At 41.2% G+C, this 22,442-nt stretch overlaps 1 protein-coding gene across 1 annotated transcript; it reads right to left on the bottom strand.

Moving 5' to 3' along the window:
* Positions 1 to 4,272: 4,272 nt before the first annotated feature.
* C20H17orf64 (chromosome 20 C17orf64 homolog) lies at positions 4,273 to 13,997 on the bottom strand. The gene is given in 8 exon segments (XM_039508137.1): positions 4,273 to 4,483; positions 4,486 to 4,528; positions 6,250 to 6,443; positions 8,936 to 9,035; positions 10,815 to 10,990; positions 12,816 to 12,947; positions 13,808 to 13,951; positions 13,953 to 13,997. Coding segments are annotated over 8 exon segments (882 nt in total). The 3' UTR covers positions 4,273 to 4,435.
* Between the last annotated feature and the right edge of the window lie 8,445 nt (positions 13,998 to 22,442).

The raw sequence follows: 22,442 nt of genomic DNA, 5'->3' as shown, positions 1-22,442 counted from the left end.
ATACTTGGATACATACACACTCTCTCTCTCGCGCACCTCTCGTTTATCTGTATATCTTTGAAATGGAATAAGATTTAAAAGATCCACAGACTGCAGAGGGACAGCAAGTTGTGTGGGGATCATGCCTTACCTTTTTCAGCTATCCCTCAATGCAGTTTAACTTTGGTTTTGAAAGGAATAAACTCACCATTTAGGTAGAATCTACTTGTTTGCCTGTCAGTACTTCTGGAAAAAGAATACTAAATTAAACCCACTCACCTGCCTCCAATGAGCTGATAAGTTTTATAAAAGGAGTAGGATATAAGGTCCTGCAAGTATTTTGGTCGTAGGTAGTAACAAATTTTATTGCCTTTTGGCATCCTGTGCCATGTATTGAGTACTAGAAGTGACTTCTTTTGACATCAGGCTGTTGTGACAAATTTCCAGTAGTTAGAAAAGTAAAAAACGTGGAAACTTGGGAATTACTGTGTATGGAGTATGGAGATTTGATGGTTTGACTCCTGTTTCATAGGCATTGTTTTAGACAAGTGATGCACTTTCAGGCCACCAAAAGGTTTTATTTCTATTTTATTATTACCGTTTTAGTACAGTACATGTAATGTGCTAACTGCTGACCACGCACAGAGAGAGTCTACCATTAAAAGTTTACAATCTAAGAAGATTTCAACAGACTCCCTGTGGACCCAGGAAGGAGTCTGTAGACTTTCTGACTAGTCCTAATACCAACTGGCTAATTGCTCTTCCTTTTCCCTTGCAGAGAGAGAGGGTGCTATTGCTTTAAACAGAACACTGCAAAATCTTAGGGCTGGATTTTGCAAGGTATTTAGGTGGCTAAAGATGCAGTTGGCAACTGATAAAATTTTCAAAAGCACCTAGCTGCCTATTTCTTGATTTCAATGACAGTCTGCCTAAGCAGACCTACTTGCTTTCCTTTCAGAGACTGATAACGCTGTAATTGCCCACAGTTAAGCTACCACACAGTTCTTTCAATGCAAGCTCATTTAGTCTTCTGGTAAAAGTATTACAGATAAAAACAATAAAAGAACCTATATGTGCGCTAATAGGCTTACCAGAGATTACCCCAATTCTAACTTGCGCTCTGGCAGGAGCAGTCCAGTCCTTCAGAACCCCACAAAGCGTCATCACAAGTTCATAACAGCCACAGCTCAGAACTAGCACACTCATGAAAAGTTTAGTCCATCCTTTACACGCTTTGGGGGTCTTTGATACGGAGTTTCCAGGAGCGGGTAATTAGTTAAAAAAAAAATGGGTTTCTCTCCCGAGGGTGTAGTGTCGAAAGGCTGGCTTTGCAGGGTAGAATTTGCATTTTGGTCCTCCCAAGTACTTTCTAGAAAATCCACGTCATGCATATTGTCCCCAAAAGTCCTTTGAAGTTCCTAATGCTTTCCAGAGATTGCATTACTCAGTCTTCTAGAGAAGCTGCATACAATTCCACAATAACACATGCACGATAGCATTTTTAATACAGTGGATCCAAATTAAAATCAGTAACGTTTACCCTAATTCCATAAGGTTTGTCCAGGATATTGTCAGTCTTGCATCTTCCTAAAAAAAGTGGGTGTAACTAGGGTGCTGACCAGCACCCTAGAGAAACCCCTTGACTTATCACCTGGACAGGTTGTAGTTTTGTCCTCTACCTTTCATAATTTCATTTGTTCAGATAACAAATGTTCCTCTAGCAACCCAGCATACATCCTTTAGACCTATGGGGTTAAGCTTTCACACACCCCTTGTTACCCCCAAACATTTGAGTGTAAACTCGAGACCTGGTCCTCCCACTCCTACCTCCCATCTGGGAAGTGTGTGTGATGTCTTTGTCCCTCAGGGATCAGTTCCAAGATGAGACCCACACCCTGGGAAGAGGGAAATCACCTCCAAGAAGCCCTGAGATAGGTGGAGAGAAGCAGTTTGCTATTCGTGCTCCAGAATGCCCATGACACTGAGTCGCAACACGCTGCTGACAAAAGTGTGGTGTGTATTTCTCTTTGCAGATAAAGAGGGCTCACGGGCTGTCATCCCTACACCTTTTGTTATAACTCAAATGTACTTTAAAAGAAAACAGACAGGAAAACCAGAGAGAATTTCAGGAAGTTCTCTATGTACAACAGATGTGAACAACTAAGATGGAGACTGTTTTGTGCTCATGTTGATGTGTTGAGAATTGAAATCTTTTAATAACTTGGCTGGCCACCAGATGTCACTGCTGCTTTACATGCGTTCAGTGTTTCGTTTCCTATCCTTGCTTGTTCTGATCAAAGCTATTGAAGCTTTCCTTCGCAGCTGATCTTGCTAACTGTAAATGATTTCTCCTTTCACTGTCTGCAGTTTTATTTCTTTTACTGTGATCCACATTATGTATGATCTGAAATTTTTTTAAATTTTGTGAAAATCTTGCCTGAGTTAATAGTCAAAACCATAGCACAATGTTTCCAGGAATCCCTGATTCATCTTTTTTTAATACTGAAAGGTAAAGAAGATCTGAGTTAAGATACTTGTGCATCAAGCTTTTAGATCTCTTGCAGTTATGAGACCACTTTAAAACTGTCAACTTTTGCCAACGCCTAAAATTGTAGATTATAAAAGAGACAGTAACAAGCCCGTGTTGATGCAGCAGTGACATTAGGATACAGAATATCAGGTTGTGCACAGAGATGACTAGTTTTATATTGGACGTACTGGATTCAACTGAAACGAATACTAGCCTTGAACTTGCTTTCTTTTCTTCCTCCCTTTCCCTGCACCATCTCACCAGGCATATTTATGAGATGCTTGACTTTAGTAGGCCTCAGAGCCTTGCTGGTGGGCCCGTCTCTAATTAACAAGACACTCCCCAACCCCAAGGTCCATTGGGTAACTCCCAGAATAATTTGTGAATGAGCAGACTTTAACCGCAGTCAACATTATTTAAACAAGTGTGACATTTTCAGGGCATACAATATTTTTTGATACGTGTGATGAGGCTATATCCAGTTGCAAACCTGCTATGTGGTGTATGAAATTGAAAAGCTCAAAACCTTCAACTAGCAATATAAGTATCATCTGAAAAATAAATATTCAACAGTCATCCTGGGAAATTTCATCTTCTACAGAAAGAACCACTTCTGCTGTCCACAAATTGTTTATAATTCCACTGGAACGCCTTGATGGAATGATACCCTTGTATGACATGATTGCTTTCCTGCTATTCTATATAGTGAAACCTTTCAAGGGACTGTTGCCCAGTAAAGGCAACTTTTAGCATCAGTTATGCTTGCTACCCACCCCTCCATCCCTGGCTACATTTCTTCCACCATATTTCTGTTTAAATTTCACAGGGGCTCCCGTGTGAATGCGCTTAATTTGCCTGACCTTGTTGTTGTTTGGCCAATTAATCAGGTTTGAGCCCCTGCTCCAATCCCCGATGAGATCAATGGGAAGTCTCCCGTTGACTTCAATGGGCATTGGATCGAGCCTTAAGTGTGCATGTCAAGCCCTAGATGGCTCTTGCGTGCCACAGTGAAACTCCTAAAAATAATACAGCTGTTCCCTCCATCACAAACTACCTGCCCCCACCCCTGCAGGCAAATGAAAAGAGGAGGAGCTAAATCGTCATGATTTAAGCTGCCTGCTGCAAACTGTGGGGATTTAAAAGTTCTGAAAATAGCCACAGGGGAACTTAGACATGTTCATAGAGAGAATTCAACAGGCAAAAATTACCTGCCACAGGCACGCTTCAGATCAAATACAGAGATGATGAGTAAAAACAACTCAGCTGCTCTTGGGTGCGTTGGCAGAACATAGGGCAGAATTTTATTTTCACTTGTAAAAAGACTAAAAGGTGCCCATTCCAGGCCATAGGCATGTTCAACATGTCTTTACAAACTCTCCGCCTATTGTACAGCCAAATCCAGCAACCAACCCTCACCACAGACCAGAAAGAATCAGGCAATCCAGTATCACAAAATAAAACGCTCCTGCAACGAGCCAATGGAGGGCAGCACCAATGTTTGCTAAGATTGCCACTGCTGTCATTTGCCCAGTATAGCTGGAAATAACAGGAACCGATGCTGTTCCTAGAATAAGGTTCACTTCATCAGAAAAAAAAAGTATGGGCTACTCGCTGTATTAATTTATTTAAAAACCAGTTGCTTCCAAAATGTTAGTAAGAATGATGCTATAAATACAAATAGGTTTAATATTTACCAATAAGGACACTACAAACTTCTTTCATTGGGTAAACCACAAAGTATTTACAAAGGAGACCACATAGTCTTAAATTTATAAAGACTGTCTTTAATCTTCCTTTCCAAGATCTTGCTTTGGTATTTGCTGGTTTCCATGTTACTGCAAATATTTAGCTGTTTTATGGAATTTTTTAATTCTTAAGAGCTGCTGGGTGTGGGAAAATTCCTTGACTATGGAGGCGCTGTATTTTTCATTCTAAGCTTTTTGTCCATGAGGCTTGTGGATGGTGCAGGGTTTGTCAGGTGCTCTCTGTTTGTTGGTCTTTGAAGAAGTCTTAGAGAGCCTAAAGGAGAACCAGGGGGGAAACTTCTGTAAGCTTGGGGGGTTGTACATTCTAGCCAACAAAGGAAACCAAAATGGATGCTGAGCCCGGAGCCATCCAGTTAGCAAGCAGTATCCACATGCTTTAGAACCCTCCTCAGACAGTTCAGTTCCTTACTCTAACCATATATATTTTCCCATTCTACTAACATACTATTTTCCCATTCTACTAACATATATATTTTCCCATTCTACTATCAGCTCTTGTTAGATTGACTTACTGCCAGAAATTGGGACTGGACAACATGGGATGGATCACTCGTTAATTGCCCTGTTCTGTTCATTTCCTCTGAAGTATCTGGCATCGACTGCTGTTAGAAGAGAGGATACTGGGCTAGATGGAGCATTGGTCTGGCCAGTATGGCCGTTCTTATGTTCAAATTGTGGTGTTACAAGTCATGAGTAATAATTAGTGATGGGGCCTTTCAAGTGAAGAGCAATTTAAAATTCTTGAAATAATTATTACATATGCATTGTAATAGTACTTGGCATTCCCAAGTGTCGCACATCTTCAACGCACTTAACAAATACACCTGAACTGAACTTCATGACCGTTCTCTTGGTTAGCTAAGTAGTATTAGTCCCAATGTACGGAAGGGAAGACTGAGCAGCAGGAAACTGCCCAGCATCACAAAGAGAGTCAGTCAGGAGTGTCTGGCCCCTACTTCCGTACTCAATCCCATATGTCATACTGCTTGCCTTGGTCATATATTTCTTCAGCTTTTCCACTATCCCTTGATGGCGTCCTCTCTTGTCAGGGCCGGCTCTAGGCACCAGTGTTCCAAGCATGTGCTTGGGGCAGCCGTTTTCCCATTCCGACCTCTTTTTTTTTTTTTTGCTTGGGACAGCAAAAAACCTGGAGCCAGCCCTGTCTCTTATTGCTTTAGTCCTTGCTGCTGATTTCTGTTTGTTCCACACTACGCTGAATGAGGGCTTTTAGAGGTGGCGCGCCATACAGTGAATGGAGGAAAGTTGAAGGAGAGGGGAAGAAAAGAGAAGCAAGAGGAAGGACAGCGAGTAAATGAAAGAGGATGAAAGAAAAGGGAAGGTCTCTCGCGGAACTGACTAAAATTCTAGCAGCTCGGGATAAATATGCTTGGGCTCAAATCCCCTCTCCTCCTCCTCAAAGAGTGCCATGAATGGGTACCACTGGGGTAGGAAGGAATTCTCCCTTTCAGGTTTCGTCTATACTAGAGTTAGGTTAACTGATTGCCAGTTCACTCATCATTAGCCAACATGTTTGTAGATGCTAGCCTGGATACTTGTGGATACTGGGCTCGGGCATAAGGTAAACCAGTCTCGCATGTACAAACGCATTAGTTAACTCTAGTCAACTGCAATCGGTTGCCTCAGGTTAAACTCAAGTGTAAACAAATACTCAGCCATTGGATTAGCAGCGGCGTGACTTCACCATCACCACTGCTCCCTTGGGGTACAGTAGTCCTTGCTGCTGTTTTCCCTCCCCACACCTCTCCCGTTGTCGGGTCAAGGCTAAAGGATCTGGGTTGGTTCTACCTCCCATTAGTACATCCCATGAGTCATCCATTTCCCTGCGCATTGCTGGTCGTTCAAATCCACTGCCTCTCTTGTACATCTGTATTTGGAGTGAGAACCAAACAGTCGCCTAGCTTGCTGTTTGCTTCATTTGCTCTCAGCTATGCCTAGCATCCTTATCAGCAGTACCTCTTCTTTGTCACACTTGCTGCCTCTGAGTCACCTTGTAGGCTTGTTGGTGATGGCTGTGACTGGATCTGACTCAGCTTCTCTTGCATATTATTTATGTCTCCGTGGAGGCCCCATGCATCATACAGCTTAGTCAACTTGGTGTTTTCGGGTATTGGAACTGAATCGAGGTTTTGTGAGCTACAGTACAATTTCTACAAATAAATAGAAAAATAAAAAATTTACATAACACAAGAAGGTGGCATTAAATAAAATTTAAGTGTATGACCAGATGCTCATGTATTGATTCCTTATGCTGGGAAATGAGCTCTTGGGTAACTATCGTCCTATTTGGCTACACCAATGTTTCTAGATGAGAAACTACTCATCAGTGGAGGTGGTTGTGTTTTCTAACTTAACTTCTTTCTTTCATGGAACTGCCTTCAGAGATCCCTACTGTGGGAGTTGTGCACTGGAGGGATTCCACTTCCATTCCATTCCATTCTTCCACCAAAGCCTCCCAGCTCTGCCCACTCCTGTAGCTAGCTGACTAGAAGCTAAGCTATTTCTCTGACTCGCTACTGTCTCTCTGAACCCCAGCCAACCAAGAGGTGAAGATACCATGGATCCTGTTTTAAAACCAGAAATATATTCTGAGAACTCCACTGATGGGAGAAAGAGACATACATACACACACCAACTGCTGAGCGACTAACTGCATCCTCTGGGCCAAATTCATCCTAGGTTCAAACAGATGCGACTATACATGCATCAGTGCAGTTTCACCCAAACCTATGCAGTGAAATCAGGATTTTAATTGTTTGAACACCATAGGGTTTCACTGAGCATTCATGATGTCGTCTGTACGCAGAGAAGCTTTGCCAAGTGGCTAGCCTGGAGTGTCTAAACTCATGTCCGTATCTTAGCCCTTATAGAAAAATCTTTTAGAAGTAAACAGAGATCAAACTGGTAGACTTCTATGGAAATGCAATAGAGCTCTGTAGAAATTACAAGTTTTTTGGATGTTTTTTTAAGCAAACGACAAGCCTTTGAGCCATCATATAGAATTACATAGCAGCAGCATGATTGCAACATTGCAAACTTTCATGCCCTTCAACTTCTTTCTTAACGTCCCAGCTCCTGGAGCCAAGTGATGATATGAGAGTTTTGGCTTGCTTTTTTTTAAGCAATGAAAGTCTTTAGCCCTCATGGTTGCTGCCTAGGCTCAGTCTCCGGTGTGAATGTCCTTCCACGTTACATGAGAAAAGAAAAACTAAAATGCATTTGCACCCGGATCCTGTAATGGGATTCATGTGAACAGACTCTGTGTGCAACAGAGACACCAACAGCACCCCCAGGGCCCAAGCAGCAAAGCAGCCTCTGCAACCAAGGTTTTGATACCAAAACAACCCAGAGTGGCTTGGGTAAAATGACTGTTTACATTTGGTTTATATCATCTGAGGGGGTTTTAAATTAAAAATTCTCTGTTAACTGTCCTGCCAGAAGCCAAGCAGATCGATTTTTAAGGAGGTCTGAAACTGCAGACAATGATGGCACCTACTACGTTGGAGGAGGGGAATCTTGTTGGTTGACCTTAAGAAAACAGATGATTAAGGCTGGTTGGCAGCTCTGCTAGTCTCCCTCATGTAGTAAACTTCATAAAGATATCAAATTAACAAGCTGGCAATCTCAAGCACTTGCTAATTACAACATTGGTTCCGTATATTTACACTTGCTCGTCTAAATAATGAGCTGTTTCCAAATAATCTATTTATGTTTTGTAGAGTGCATGATAACATTCTGATCCACAGCCTGTTGTTTATGATTTAGCAGGGCTTTGAAACCCACTGTTCCCTCCACACAAAAGACAAAGCTGTTTATTTTCTCTCACGCGCTTGCAGAACAATAGGCATTTGTCAACAGTTATATAATGTCGGATCTGTCATTTCTTCTATCAGTCCTTATAGAGACAGTCTAGTCTTAATATTATACAATATGTGGCAGATTTTTATTCTTGCATAGATTCATATTTCATACTCCTCACCGTTGTAACTAAGGGCCTTCCAACGGTGTATTAAGCAATGTGAGTAATATCTGAACACGCTGTTTGTTCTCTCATTGTCTCCCCAGGAGGAGTGTGGGCAGCGGAGCATCTTGTTTTGGTAGGGTTTTTGCACAAAGGATGAGTAACAAGAGGTGCTGAGCTGCAGCCCTGTCAGGGCCGACAGGAGGGGGAAAGTCGGTACGGCCATCCAGAAGGGGGCCCGGGGCCTGGCTTCCCTGACTTCGTCGGCCCTGTTTAGCTGGTCCGCTCTTGCTGAGGGGCCCGAAAAAAAATTTTCACCGGAGCCCAAACCCGGTCTCGGTGGCCCTGAGCCCCGTGGATAGGATTCCTCACCCTTTCTTTATGGTGGGGTAGAAATCTCACTGCTACACCTATCACAAACTCTGACATTGGTGAGAGAGCTAGAGCCTTAAGAAAATAAGAATGAACTTTCACAAACACCCTCTCTCTGAAACCTGGCCATGAGATGTCTTTAATATGAATTAAGTTTGAAAAATGGAGGCGTTGTATACTGCTTAGTGGGAATTATGTAAACTATACAAGATGCCTGCCTGGTGTGATTAAAGGATCCCCTTAAAGCGAGTAAGCAGGAAGAACCTGGTGTAGTAGCGTTTCAGTTTGCTATTGATTTATGGATCTTACCAGAAACTTAGCCATTTGGTTGCTCTTACTGTATTTGTACAGTTTGCGCAGGTGTTTTGCATCAAGCTCTGAGAAGAGAGAGACAAATCTCCACAGCATCCTAGAGGAAGGAATGATTGAGTGAAGGTGGCTGCTTGAATGCAAATTCTTCCCTACCAGTTTTTTGCCTCTTTTGGTGGTAATTCATTTCTGTCTCTCTCCTGTAACCAGTGACATACCCATTTGTATGGGCTTAAAAACAAAAAAAAAGCTTATAAACTGCACAGCTGCACCCCTCCCCTTGGAATGTGAAGAGTCATTCTGGGCTTCAGGATCCCAGGCAGAAGGCTCAAGTTTGCCATATAATCTTCAGCCATACGGTTAGCATTTCTGATGAGACCCTTCGTGGTTTCGATAAAGGAAACCTCTGCATGTGCTTTAAAACCCTTAGAAAAGATATTTTCACCATAAGCTAATTCAGTCACCATAAAGTGGGTTGCTTCTGATAGCATCTTGTATTATTTGGCCGTGGGTTAAATTCACCCTTGGTGTAAATTCACCCGAGTGAAGTTGAATACCATTGGAATTACACCCAGATGGCCTCCATGTGTCTTAGGAACCTGCTAACAGGAAAACAACCACAGTGCTATCATTGATGAAACTGGACATATTGATTGGGTAGAATTTATAATCCAAATAAACCTTTGGTTAAATTGTGAGCACTATGCTAGACTTGTCCCATTGGAAATACCATAACAATACCTAGCTGATTTGCAGGCACGTAACTAGTGAACCCTCGTGCACTCAGGATATGTCTTCGCTGCAGAGTGAACAAGTTATTTACACTTGAGTTACTCCTCTCGAGTTAGCCTAGTTTGCGTGAGAGCGGCCACACAGTGAAATAACACTATCTGCTTTCACCGGGCTGGTGCTGCACTCACTTGTGTGTGGCAATAAGGTTTGTAAGGGCGCATCCCATGGTTCTTCCCACTGCAATAAGCTAAGCTGCTTTCAACATACTTTCCCAATGAATTGTGGGAGAATGTGTCTGTTCTTTGGGGCACGCGAGGGGATTTGTGGGATGGCAATGGAGGACTGTCAGCACCTGGGTGGAGCTAGCCTGCATCTACACTACAGAGTAGACATGTTCTAGCAGCTGATGAGTTGAACAAACATGATGCTTAACTTTTATCCCCTGACTGGCCAGCCAGCCCAAGTTAAAAGCGCCACCACACTTGATGGAAGGAGTTTTGCACCTGGATGGGACTCAAATTAGGGGTAACTCATAGACTTTAAGGTCAGAAGGGACCATTATGATCATCTAGTCTGACCTCCTGCACAATGCAGGCCACAGAATCCCACCCATCCACTTCTGTAACAAACCCCTAGCCTATGTCTGAGTTATCGAAGTCCCCAAATTGCGGTTTGAAGACCTCAAGCTGCAGAGAATCCTCCAGAAAGTGACCCGTGCCCCATGCTGCAGAGGAAGGCGAAAAACCTTGAGTTAACTGTGCAGTGAAGACAAGCACACAGATACATCCATGAGGTAGGTTGGGGTCAATTTGTTTTCAAGTGTCTGCTAATTTTGGATGCCCGACTTGGGATGTCAACGCTCTGTTTTTCAGAGGTGCTGATTACCCACAGCTCCCAGTGGGATATATTATGGGTGCTCAGAAAACCAGACTCCATGAGTCTCAAGTGGGCACCCAACATTACAGGTGGCTTCTAGAAATGTGTTTCCAAGTTATTGCCCAAATGTACACAGCAAATCCACGGCAGAGCCAGGACCAGACCCAGTTCTTATTCTCAGTCCAGTGCTTAATCCACTAGCCCAACCTGCCTTATAAATGAATGCTACTAGGACTGTATTGTCATTGCTAGTGTGAAAGGATGATCTTACTTCTTCCAGTGTTTGAGTTCCCAGGATTTGCAGTAATGCTGAAGAAACATATTGATGTGATCCCCAAGTATGGTCAAGTTTTTCTTAATGTACTTCAGTTTTTTGTCCTTGGGAAGTTCTTTGGGCAAATCCAGTTTCCGAAGAGATTTCTTAAAGGGTCTCAGAAACTCCTTGCACTGTAAAGACAAAGAGCTCAGTGACAGACTATTACTGACAGAATACAGGGTTATTGCTCTAAAAGTACATAATAGGCATCAGCCAGTTGCATTCTCCTTCGTAATATAAACATGTTATGCTGAACAGATGACTAATGTCCATTGTATTTAGCAAGTGTAACTTATATGAACATAGATTAACTAAACAAATGGATTTATAGCTAGTGTCTTCTTCAGAGACGATTGAAGTTGCACTGTTCGGTTGAGCCCTGAAGATTCAATTGGTGCATTCTCAGCATGGAACACAAAGGACAGTTGTCAAACGTGTGCCTTCTAAGAGTTGTAAGAGGAGGGATTTGAGGACCTGCTAATGATGGGGGATGATTCTCTTTTGACATAAGGCACAAATGTAAATTTCAATCTACAGAATTTACAAGATACCTCATTCTGCAATAAGGGGAGAAGGAAAAGCATTTTGTATCATTCCCTATGTACCTGGGCCCTCTGCTATGTTGTAAATTCTCTATAGTTTATGCATTAGTTTGCAGAAGGTCTCATGACGTATGTGTGTGTGTGTGTGTGTGTATATGTGTGTGTGTGTGTGTGTATATATATATATCTATATATCAGAGTTTGCTCGCAGGCATCATTCTCTGGAATATGCTCTCTTCTCTTAGCTCTTATCTGTAGACACCATTTGTTTCTACGCCCCTATCTTTCCTCCTAAGGAGGGGGGAAGGCTGCATTGCTGTTACACTAGCCCTCAGCTACAAAACTGCATTGTTTTTCCCTCCTCCTCCCCAACAGGTAGGAAAACAGCGGTACAGAAAAATCCAGCGATAAGCTCTCTGGGGAAAGAAGCATTTTTGCAGTGTATGTACAGCACCTAGGACAATGGAGTCCTAGTCCATAACTTGGACTCTTAGGTGCTATCACAGTGACAAATAATAACAGATGAAAGCACCGGTTACCCACTGACAAATAAAATAGTCGGGTGAAGCTGAGCAGTTCAGACACGCTAAGGCCTGCTGAGGTTAGCCGAGTAAAATCGCTTGCACATCCACTTACATTTCATACATCCGTGTTTTATGTATCGTCGTTTCCAACAGGTAAATCAGATTAAGGCAAAGTTTATTTTTTGAAGTTCTCTGAGCTAGAACTTCTTGCTGGAGAATAATGTCTCCCTGCATTGTGCAAATAGAAGTTGTTTAGTTCTTCCTGTGCAATGGTTGGTAATGACCCTCTGAGTGCTCATAAATGTCTGTCAAAATGGATTAGAAGTCAGTTTTGAAACTAAACACTCACATAAGTGGGCTAATTGAGGCAGAAAATCATCAGAAATATCCAATAACTCGGGGTGCCCCCTTTTTTTTTTTCTTTTTAGAATGTCCAACTTGAGACCGATTGGCCTGGCTTTCATTGTATGGTGCACCCGGCGCTCCAGTTGAAATGAAATGGGAGTTTGAGGTGCTCAGCCTCTTTGGAGGGAGCAGGGGGGAAGATCAGGCCTAGATTTCTTAACTTGAGTATCCAAAAAAGTGAGTCATGCAAAACTAGTGGCTGCTTTTGAAAATGAGTCTAAGGGACTGGCCCAAGACCACACAGTGTGTCATTATCAGAAGCGAAGGAAAAGGAAAGGTCTGTTGTTTACTAAAAGATCATCAGTTATGCAACACTTGGAAAAAGTTAATGAGGTGGGAAAATCCTCAGCACAAAGAGAATGAGGTATTTTATCATGGTTTTTCATTCTCTTTCCCTCAATATTTTGCAGCTTTTTTTCCAGTCTGTATGAGAAAAGAGATGGATCATTCACACTTCTACTGCTAGCATCAATTTAATAGCTCACAATTTTGAAAGTGTCTCGATCAAGGCCATCAGTGTAGCGGATGAGCGAATGTCCAGATGGTATGGTACTCGAACTGTTCTTCAAAGAGGTTGCCTCCTTCCCCTTGCTGAGCAAATACTCATTCTCTGCTGTCTACAAATTGTGAAGTTTGTATATGTTAATTTTTTGATCTACACAAACATGTGTCCCATTGTTCAATGTTGCACAGGACAAACATTATCCCAAGGCTGAGAGTTTGAACAAGGGATACTATTAGCACTGTCAAAAGCATTTAATGGGATTTTTCAAAGATACCTAAAGGAGTTAGGTACCAGCCTCCTACTGAAAGTCAATGGGAGTTGGGTGCCTAACTTCCTGAAGTGTCTTCCAAAATCCCAGCCTATACATACATAATCAGTACATAACAAAGGAAATGTTGTAGATATCTCTTGCTTCTAATGACACTAATCCACTAGGAGTTGGAATTTATTACTGATAACTGGAACAATAAATGTATCGTGCTAAGTTCTGCTCCAAGGTCAGACAAAACTTCCATTGACATCAATAAGATCAGCATTTGACCTGTTGTATTTAGCAGAAGCCAGTTTTACAAAAGCTCAGCCAGTGCAATCAGATCTCTCTGGACTGGGGGTAAATCCCCTTTTCCACTACTGGGAAAACAGCTCTCTCTCTGCATTATCTGTGGAGGTGAATCATTTGTGTCATTGCTTGTGAAGGGCATAACTACACAATGGAATACATGTTTACTTTGTTTGAAAAAATCAAAATGGCTTGAAAAAAAATGTAGTGAGAGAAGTTCTCTTATCTACAGCACACTCTGTTCTTGGGTGGCACTTCAAAAAAACGGTATCCCAGATTACTCTACAGAGCTAAAAGGGGTGCATTGGCTACGCTGTTCATTTTCCGTCTTCTTTCCACAGCTGGCCTGTGCTTTATCCTCACCTTCCCTCCTCCATAGGGCCGTCTTGTCTCTACACCTCCCCTCCGCATACCTGGCTGGCTGTGCCATACCCAGCTGGGCAGTTCCAGTCTCCCATGCTGATCTTCTCTCTAGTCTGACCTGCTTCTGGGCCCACTTTCTCCACTGGGCACAGCCCATTTCCTCCACTCTCAGAGATCTCCATTCTGGCAAGGGAGGGAAGGGAAAGTCGCCCTCTGGCTAGCAGCCCAGCTTGCCGGCATTTGAATCCAAACCTGCTTGTGTGACATCACCTCTGAGGCACGCTGGTTCTGAGTTCTACAGCTAAATGGAGCAGGGACGAGGACCTGAGACAGAAGAAAGCTGCAGCCGCTAATCTCCCAGCACAGGGTCCTAATGGGCAAAGGCTTCATCCATCAGACGGTAGACCAGCACCTTACCCCATGACATGAAGTCTTGAACTGCTATGATCATAACACCCTTATTCTATATGCTGTCTGTGGCTCTGGACCCTGTTTATGGCCTTAGCTATAATGTTTAACGCCCTTAGTGCCAGCAAGTTCAGGGACTGCCTCTCCCATTGCAACTGCTGAGGTGCTTTTTTGGGAGTTTATTTGTATTATGGTATTGCCTTGATGCACCAACCAAGACTGGCTGTCCCATTGCTAAGCATTGTACAACTTGATAGTCAGGGCTGGCTCCTGGCTGAAGAACTTGCAATCTACATAAACAAGACAGGCCAAGAGTGGGAGAAAGGAAATGTTATCATCTCCATTTTGCAGGTGGGGATCACAGGCTCAGAGAGTGGAAGTCATTTGACCACACTCACACAAGAAATCTGTGAAAGAGTAAGGGGGAGGAATTGAACGGGGATGTCCTGAATTCCAGTCAAGTACCATCATCACAAAACCAACCTTTTTCTCACACAGCTTCCAGGACCTGCCACAGAGTATTCTCATGTCGGGTTTTTTCCCCTCACTATTTGGTTCATCAAGGCCCTAATGTGGCAAACTTCAAGGCATGTGATGCTGCCAAAGTTGTTTGTTAGTTTAATTAAAGATTGGATTGATGTATTTCTTTGTCACCATCCAAGGCCAGGAGACTCTGTAGAAAATTATAGGGTCTTGATTCTTAATGAAGCCCTGTGGGATGACTGAACATCTTGACTGATTGAGGTGGGAAAATTAGCGGAATACAAGGCACTGTGTTGCTATGATGGTTCTAGGTGTGATATAAGTCTTTAAAGTTAGGATCTTCAAAGGAGCCTAAGGGAGTTAGGAACCCAACTCCCACTGAAATTCAACAACATTGGGTGTCTCTTATACTTCTTTGAAAATCTCAGCCTAAATAAAATCAAATTATTTTGTGTTGCTTTCTGTTTCAAATAGTAGAGACTTTCTCCTTTCAAAAGAATAATACTTTGCATTTGCCAGATGGTAACTGGAAAGGCTGGGGGAGAAAAGGGTTTTTTAGAAGTGACTCTGGGAATAAACTACTTTAAATAACATTTACTAGGGAAAAAATTATCAAAATCCACCCCACTTTGACTAGGCCGATAAATATAATTGTTCTGTCCCTTTGTGCATTTAGAGTAATTATGCCAGCTGTGATTCAATCATGCCTGTGTGCCAGGGAGTCTTTATGTGTAACCTCCAGTGCTCTCATCTCATTTCAAATCTCTCCAGAAAAATCACTCTGATAAGTGAATTGATAATATTCTGTGGCCAAAATGTTGAAATATGGATGCCTATAATCAGGTATCTAACACCATATTTTAAGTGGATGTAAAATGTGGGAGGACAAATAGATTATGTATCTAATTTTTCCCACAGCAGAGGGTAACGCTCCCTGTCCCCTTTAGTCAAACACACTGTATTGTGATAGTATTCCCAAGGGAAATAGCCTCCATTTTCTCTGGCAGTGCTTCATTTATAATAATTGTTAGTAATGACAGAGTGCTCTACACTTTCAAAATGCTGTGCAAACATTAACTAATTAATCTTTCCACCAGGGCAGCTCTTTTACTGCAAGATTAGGCAGATTTCCAATAAGCAAAGATTTGTGAAGCAGCTTCTTTTTAAAAATAAAAAAAGTAAATACAAAATATCAGGTTGTAGGGTTGCTATTATTTTATTTAGGTGTAAACATTGGTGCCACGTGTAATTTAATGCATTATTGCATACATGTATAAGTGATGCAATGTTTACATACTGATAGGTCACCAGTCATTTGTGTTATACAGAGGTAGCTACAAGGGTATTTGACCTTACACTTGGGAGTCAGCTGAGAATGCAGGTGATGTTTATTCAGTATATAAACTAGACTGGCATTGCTTAGATACAGTACAGTGTGCTTATAGCTCAAGGTCACTATTTCTTTGTCTCTTGCACTTGAGAAGCTTTATCATGTCGGAGCTTTTTTCTGCTTTTTTATATATGCATTAGTTGCTTAATGGCCAAATTCTGCCCTCAGATATTCTGTGCAGCTTCCATTCTAGCCAACGGGGAGGTGTGTACACATGCACACACACACGCCCACACACACAAATCTGAGGACAGACTTTATTATTTTTTTAATTAATTGGGTTTAAGGAAGAAAGAAAGGAAGGAAGCAGAATGCGGACTATTTCCTCTGCAACCAGGACCTACCAAGAACAAAGTGTGACTATCTTCATACTGTAGATAACTACATTCATGCCCCTGTGTGCTTCCATGAGCAGCTTTCTAGATTCCTCCCACACCTGCCTGCCTGCCTCCCTCATTGTCCTTTGAAAATTCTTATTCAGAGCCTTCCTGTTTATCACTGAAATCTGACCAGAGAGACATGGGAAATTGTTCTAGGCTTGGTCAATATCTTGCTACTGATACATGAAGAGACTTCCTTGGCGTCTTTAAAGTAATAGAGATTTTCTGTAAAGCAGTTCCCTCAGTTTTCCCACTGGTCTTCCATGTATCTCCCCTTCTTAAACCTTTATGTGCATGTAAAGCTTTGTCCCCCTCTAGTGACTGGGCCATATGGGGTTTGAGTGTGTATAACCTTTTGAGGTAACAGAGTTGGGCCTTTAAGAGCAGGCAGTAGAAGTTTATGCTTTTAGATCTTCAAGTCCCAGGTTCCATCCTTACTATCAACAGTTAACCCAGAGGCATCACTACTGCGCCTCACAGGCCTGATCCCTTCTTGTCAACTATAGCCTCCCTCTTTGTGCTCTTTCCTCAGAGACTCTGCTATTTTTATGCTTCCTATTTCTGCACAAATGTGCCTCTGTTCCTTAGTGCTTCCAGCCAGGTGCCAGTTCCTTCATTAATGTTACTTGTAAATGCAATATAACTGTTTTTTTAAGTGGCATGGAGTCCTGGGGAACTAGAAAATAGGTTATCAGCATCCTCTGAGCAGCTTGTGACTTCCAGATGACCAGAGACGGAACAGTTAAATGACCTTTCTTATTGTCCTTCACTTCTTACAAACTGAAATGTGCATTGTTGGTGGCTGGCATGTTAACATGTCTCATTCCTGTTGCTGTGGCTGATGAAAAAGTCGGAAGTAAATTAGGTATTTGTCAATAGCTTAATTTACTCTTCAGTTCATGTTAGATCACATAGTAATATACATTGCACTAAGTGACGCCTGCACTTGCTGAAAAATGAAACTGCTTCACTCATAGCAAACCTGCCTTACTTGGCTGAAATGCTGATTTTTGCAGATTTGTACTTTAGTTAACCTCAAGTATCTTTTCTCAGATAACGATTCCTTGGTGCAGTATTTAGATTTTTCTCTTTTCAAAATTAAAAGAACCAAGTCAGATTTAAAAAAATGGACCAAATTCTGCTCACTTTACTAACAAAAGTTAGCCCTTTTTGAAGTCTGTGGGATTACTCGCGTTTATAGTTTAAGGCAAATAGGATGTGGCTTCATATTCTGAAAACGCACGTGTTCGTCTCGATGTTCTTAGCAGCCCTTCATATTTTGAAAACGGAAAGAATGTCAAAGATCTAACTTACTTTTCACCATTTGTGCTGCTGGTTTACTTATTGTTCTGCTTTTACCTTGGGCTACTAAAAGAGACGAGTGACTTTCATTATGTGCCAGCCAACTTCATTTTCAGATTCTGCTACCTTAACACAGGGTTGCCATGTTTGGGTCGCAAGCGTTTCAGAGAAATATATTAGAAACCTAACGCATTACAAAATCCATAAAAACACTTCTGTTAAGATTAGGTTTTTTAAAAGACTTTTTATTCTTAGTTTAAATTTTGAAACTAACCTCTCTGATGGTGGCCCTTTAATATTAAACCCACACTCTTCATGTGGTTTGCTGTGTGAAAATGAAATTGTGGCAGTTGTGCTGTCTTTACATTTTGAAGGCCGGGAGACAGCCCTGAGGGATGTGGGTGCAACTCCACTGGCATTGGTGGAGTTGAACCAGGGATTAACTTGACTCACCAATTTAAAAACACATTGAACATACTAGGAAGGCTCTTGAAATTATCATGAGAATCAATGCAACACATATCAGAAAGGTCTGCATCGTCCCTTGTCATGAGAATGTAGCACTGGGAAGACGTGCAGAGAAACATAATGAAGAATAAAAGCCAGACAGGAACTAGTAAAGCAAGGTTAGGAAGCAAAAAGAGAGAGGTGGGAGAGCAATGGGAGAGAGAACTAAGAGCTGGGTTGCATGGAAGAAAGGACTAAAGGAGAGCAGAGAGGAGCCTTAGGGCAGAAGGGAGGCCGATGAACTTCTGGAATAAACAGCGAGAGAGTTCTTAGTAGTTTTGCAATAGAAGACAAAAGCCTGAGGGCAGAGAGAGAAAGACAGAGCCCGAGAGAGACCTGCAGGTAGAGAAAGGGAGCCGTAGAGGAAGACACACCTTTGGGGGTAGCCAGCGTTCTGAACTTTGTTTTTATTTAACCAAATGAAAAAGTGTAACTCCTAGAAAGACACTTACAGGAACAAAGAACCAGGGGACACAGAAACTAGCGAGTGGGAGAAATTAATGGGGGAGAGAATTGAGATGAGGATTGCCAATGCCTTGGAAAATTCAATCTGAGAAAATCAAGTTTATGGGCTTAGGATATCTGTGTGTATTTGTTCTCTATGCAGTTTCTTTTCCATTCTAACCAGCTTCTCCTGATGATGTTCCCTATGCCTCGAATCCTGTCCCAATGAACTAGGCATCACCCCCATTTAAATTCCAGTTTAAAATGTACTCCTCTGTCAAGTCCATAAACTTAACTCAGTAACAAAAGGAACTTCCCTCTGGACCACCAAATGTGTCCATTTGGTAGTGTCCGTCTATTTCAGATTGGAGAGACAAGGTGGGTGAGGTAATATCTTTTACTGGACCAACTTCTGTGGGTGAAAGAGACAAGCTTTCAAACTACACATGGTTGTTCTGGTTGGATTTCAGATTAAGGCAGACACCTTGCTTTCTTCAGTGTCTTGTAGAGCTCTGAAAACCCTGTTACCACTTAAAAATAATAGGCAAACCATATTTTATTAGATCAATGTTACTCTAATCTTGTATTAATATTGCTGTGGGTGTAGTAGTATAGTGTAGACTTCGTTGTGTTAGGCAAAAAGAACCAGCACTGCGTGACACTTAATTTTGGCTATATTCTGATTCCCTCCTACCAGCCTGAAAATGCTAAATATGAGTCTTTGTTCGGCATATGGGGATTTGGAAAATTGTTGCTAATTATTGCAGTTGTGATATGTAGCTTAATTGATGGTTTCCAAGAATTGAAAATTATATAGGCTTAAATAATATATTAAGTGCTTTTATGATCTTTCACAATACGCTGGTAACAAAGAGGTGCATTTAGCATATGATAGGCATAGCTTATTCAACATTTGTCTACAGGAAAAAGATGTCTATTCAAAAGTGCTTTTTATAAAAAAAAATTCACTTACTAGAATTACAGTTTAACACTAAAATCATTGCTAGAATCAAGCATAGCAGAGCTAGTCTCTTTGTGAGTTTCCCTGCCGAGGCTCCAGTGTCCAGACCTGCAATATCCTTGCTAGTTCAGGTCAGCTGTGATGAAGCGGGTGTGGGGTTTGTCATAGGGATTAACTAACCAACCAGTGGGTTTTGTCCACTAGCCACGCGGTAAAAACTATCAAACTAATTTTTCATTTGTTATCAGATTAGATTTGGAAATGAATGCTGCCCTGGTGGAAGGGTAATTAATTAACTAATTCTGCCATTAAATCTTTGGAAACATTTGCTTTTTCAACACATGTTTTTGGGTTAATGAAGGATAAACATGATATGTCATCGGTCACCGCTTGGCTGAGCAGATAAGGAGGAAATAAATGTCTGTTCTCAACTACTGTAAATACTGTTTTTAATCTATTTATCACCAAACAAAAATTAGCTACTGTGCATGTATTTGTAATAATTTTTATATATGCTCTTTCCCCAGCTTTCTTTTGTCAATAGTCATCTAGTATTCAGGTTGAAAAACATTTATAATCCAAATTAGTACTTAATTCTGATGAACAACTTTATAACCCTGAATACATTTATTTTTTTTATTTCAGGATTTAGTGAGAAGATATTTGTCTGAAACATTACAAATTCTCTCTCAGTTGGGAAATCAATGCTCCATTATTATGGTTGGAGTTTAAATCTGTTTAATTGAAAAGTAAACTTCTAGGGTATTTTTTTATCCCTTTAGTAGTTATCGCTAATACAAATCCTGCATGTCATGAAAGTCAGTTACACCACTGTCAATCTGGACTAATTCCATCAAAGTCAATAGAGTTAATCCAGATCTACACTTGTGTATATTTTCCTTGACTTCAGTGGAGTTACTCTGGATTTTCACTCATGTCACGGACCTGTATAATAAGATGTAATCTATTCAGGCACAACTCACATCTGTTTCAATTAAAAATGCCTAAGGAGTTCAGGATCAGGTCTACAGATATTGGCAAAAGTCCTCATTTCATATCACTTAATGCCTTTCCAAAAAGGAAAACAAGAAGTGTAGGAAAGCAGTGCAACTTTGATCCTTCATCATATAATGCCCTGGGTCAATTATTTTTCCATAATTTTTTCTCCTTCATTCCTCCTGTTTTTCCTGGCTTTTCTAATATTTCCACTGCCTGTCACCTGACTTAAGCATTGGCTATTAATTGCTATTAATTTTATATTTAAACAAAATGTGCCAATAGCAGGCAGTGAATATGTTTCTCTAGATCAAGTGTCAGAAATAAGCGTGAAGAGGCTGGGCAGTGTTAGTCAGAGGTACACTGAATCTGCGGAGGCATTTATATGTAGGTCATGTCGCACTCCAGAAGATTCACATATATCAGAAAGGAATTTGGCTTTAATGAAAAAAGGCTAGAGCTTGTTCTGACCTACAACGTAGTACCTAATGACAGGAGTACCTTGACTAATTGCAGGTATTACTTATAATGGGCTATTAATTATAAATATTTCTGCTTTCTGAAGGAGGACCTCTCAGGTGAAGCAAGGTTGTATAGGTCTCTGGCTTTCCTTCTTCCCAACTATCCATTTAATCCTGTCTAGCAACAGAAGATGTGAAACATTCTTTCTTCCAAACCACCAAACCTTGGTGTATAATTTAGTAATTAGAAGGCTGGGGGTTACAATTCATTGAAGACCTTCAGTTTGCTCATTGGACTATGAGATGTTTTTTCTGCTGGTTTTCCTGTACCTTTTAAAAAATCTTCCTGTAAGCAGCAAACAATATGAACTTCCCAGTCTGATTTCAGGAATTTTGGAAAACTGTGTTTGACAATAAAAACGGAGAGGCTGGGTAAGGGAATCCTTCTGTAGGTATTAGCAAGCTTATGTTTGTACAGTACTTGGAAGGTTATAAAGTACTGTATAAATGCCAAGTATTATGAGAAGTTGGCTGGAGGAGGACACACAAAGCCACGTTCTGATTGGCCACTTGGACTTCAACTTCCAATGATGCACAGCTGGTACCTTATCACTAAAAGCCATCATCATCAACCATATGTGGGTAAAAAAATTAATGAGAAGATAAAGCAAATAGAAACAATCTGTGAGTGGAGGAAATATATATATACACACACACACTCATTTACATAATACACATGTGTGAGTATATAACCAGTAGTTCCAGACTCCTTTTCTGACATCTGTGATGTGAGATACTATGGGACTGTAAGGTCTGCCTGCTGGTACGGTCATAATGATTGATACATTCCTGTGTTTTAGGTGTGGTATGCTTTGCAGTTTCAATGTTTGTTCAGTGTTTATCAACTAAAACCTGATTTAGTAAATAAAAAACTTTGGCCTTTTTTGTCAAGAACGTAACTGAACAATTGGAGGTGGCGAAGTGACTAAAAATTCATGTCAACATTGCCTAAAGGTGTTGGCTACATGATATGTATATATCGTTAAATAACAGACCCCCAGTTGTTTTACTATTTTGAAAATAGCTAAGGGAAATCTTTAAAAGAATGTTTCTGCTTTGACATAGGTAAAAGATATTAGCTGGGATTTTCAAAAGAGCCTAGTTAGATGCTCTCAAGTTCCATTGAATTGGAGTTGGAGAGCTAACTCGCTCAAGCACCTTTGAAAATCCCAGCAGAAGTTCTTTTGGTAGAAAGACTTTGTGACAACATCAGAAACCCAAGATAAATGTGTGCAGCCTTATGCTCCATTTAAAGTGAAAGGAGGGCTAGGGAACTTCACTCGGCTAGTTCAC

This window comes from Mauremys reevesii, linkage group 20, assembly GCF_016161935.1.
Source record: "Mauremys reevesii isolate NIE-2019 linkage group 20, ASM1616193v1, whole genome shotgun sequence".
Lineage (NCBI taxonomy): Eukaryota > Metazoa > Chordata > Testudines > Geoemydidae > Mauremys > Mauremys reevesii.
Note: the sequence above shows the minus strand (reverse complement) of the source record. Positions and strands in the feature narration are given on the sequence as shown.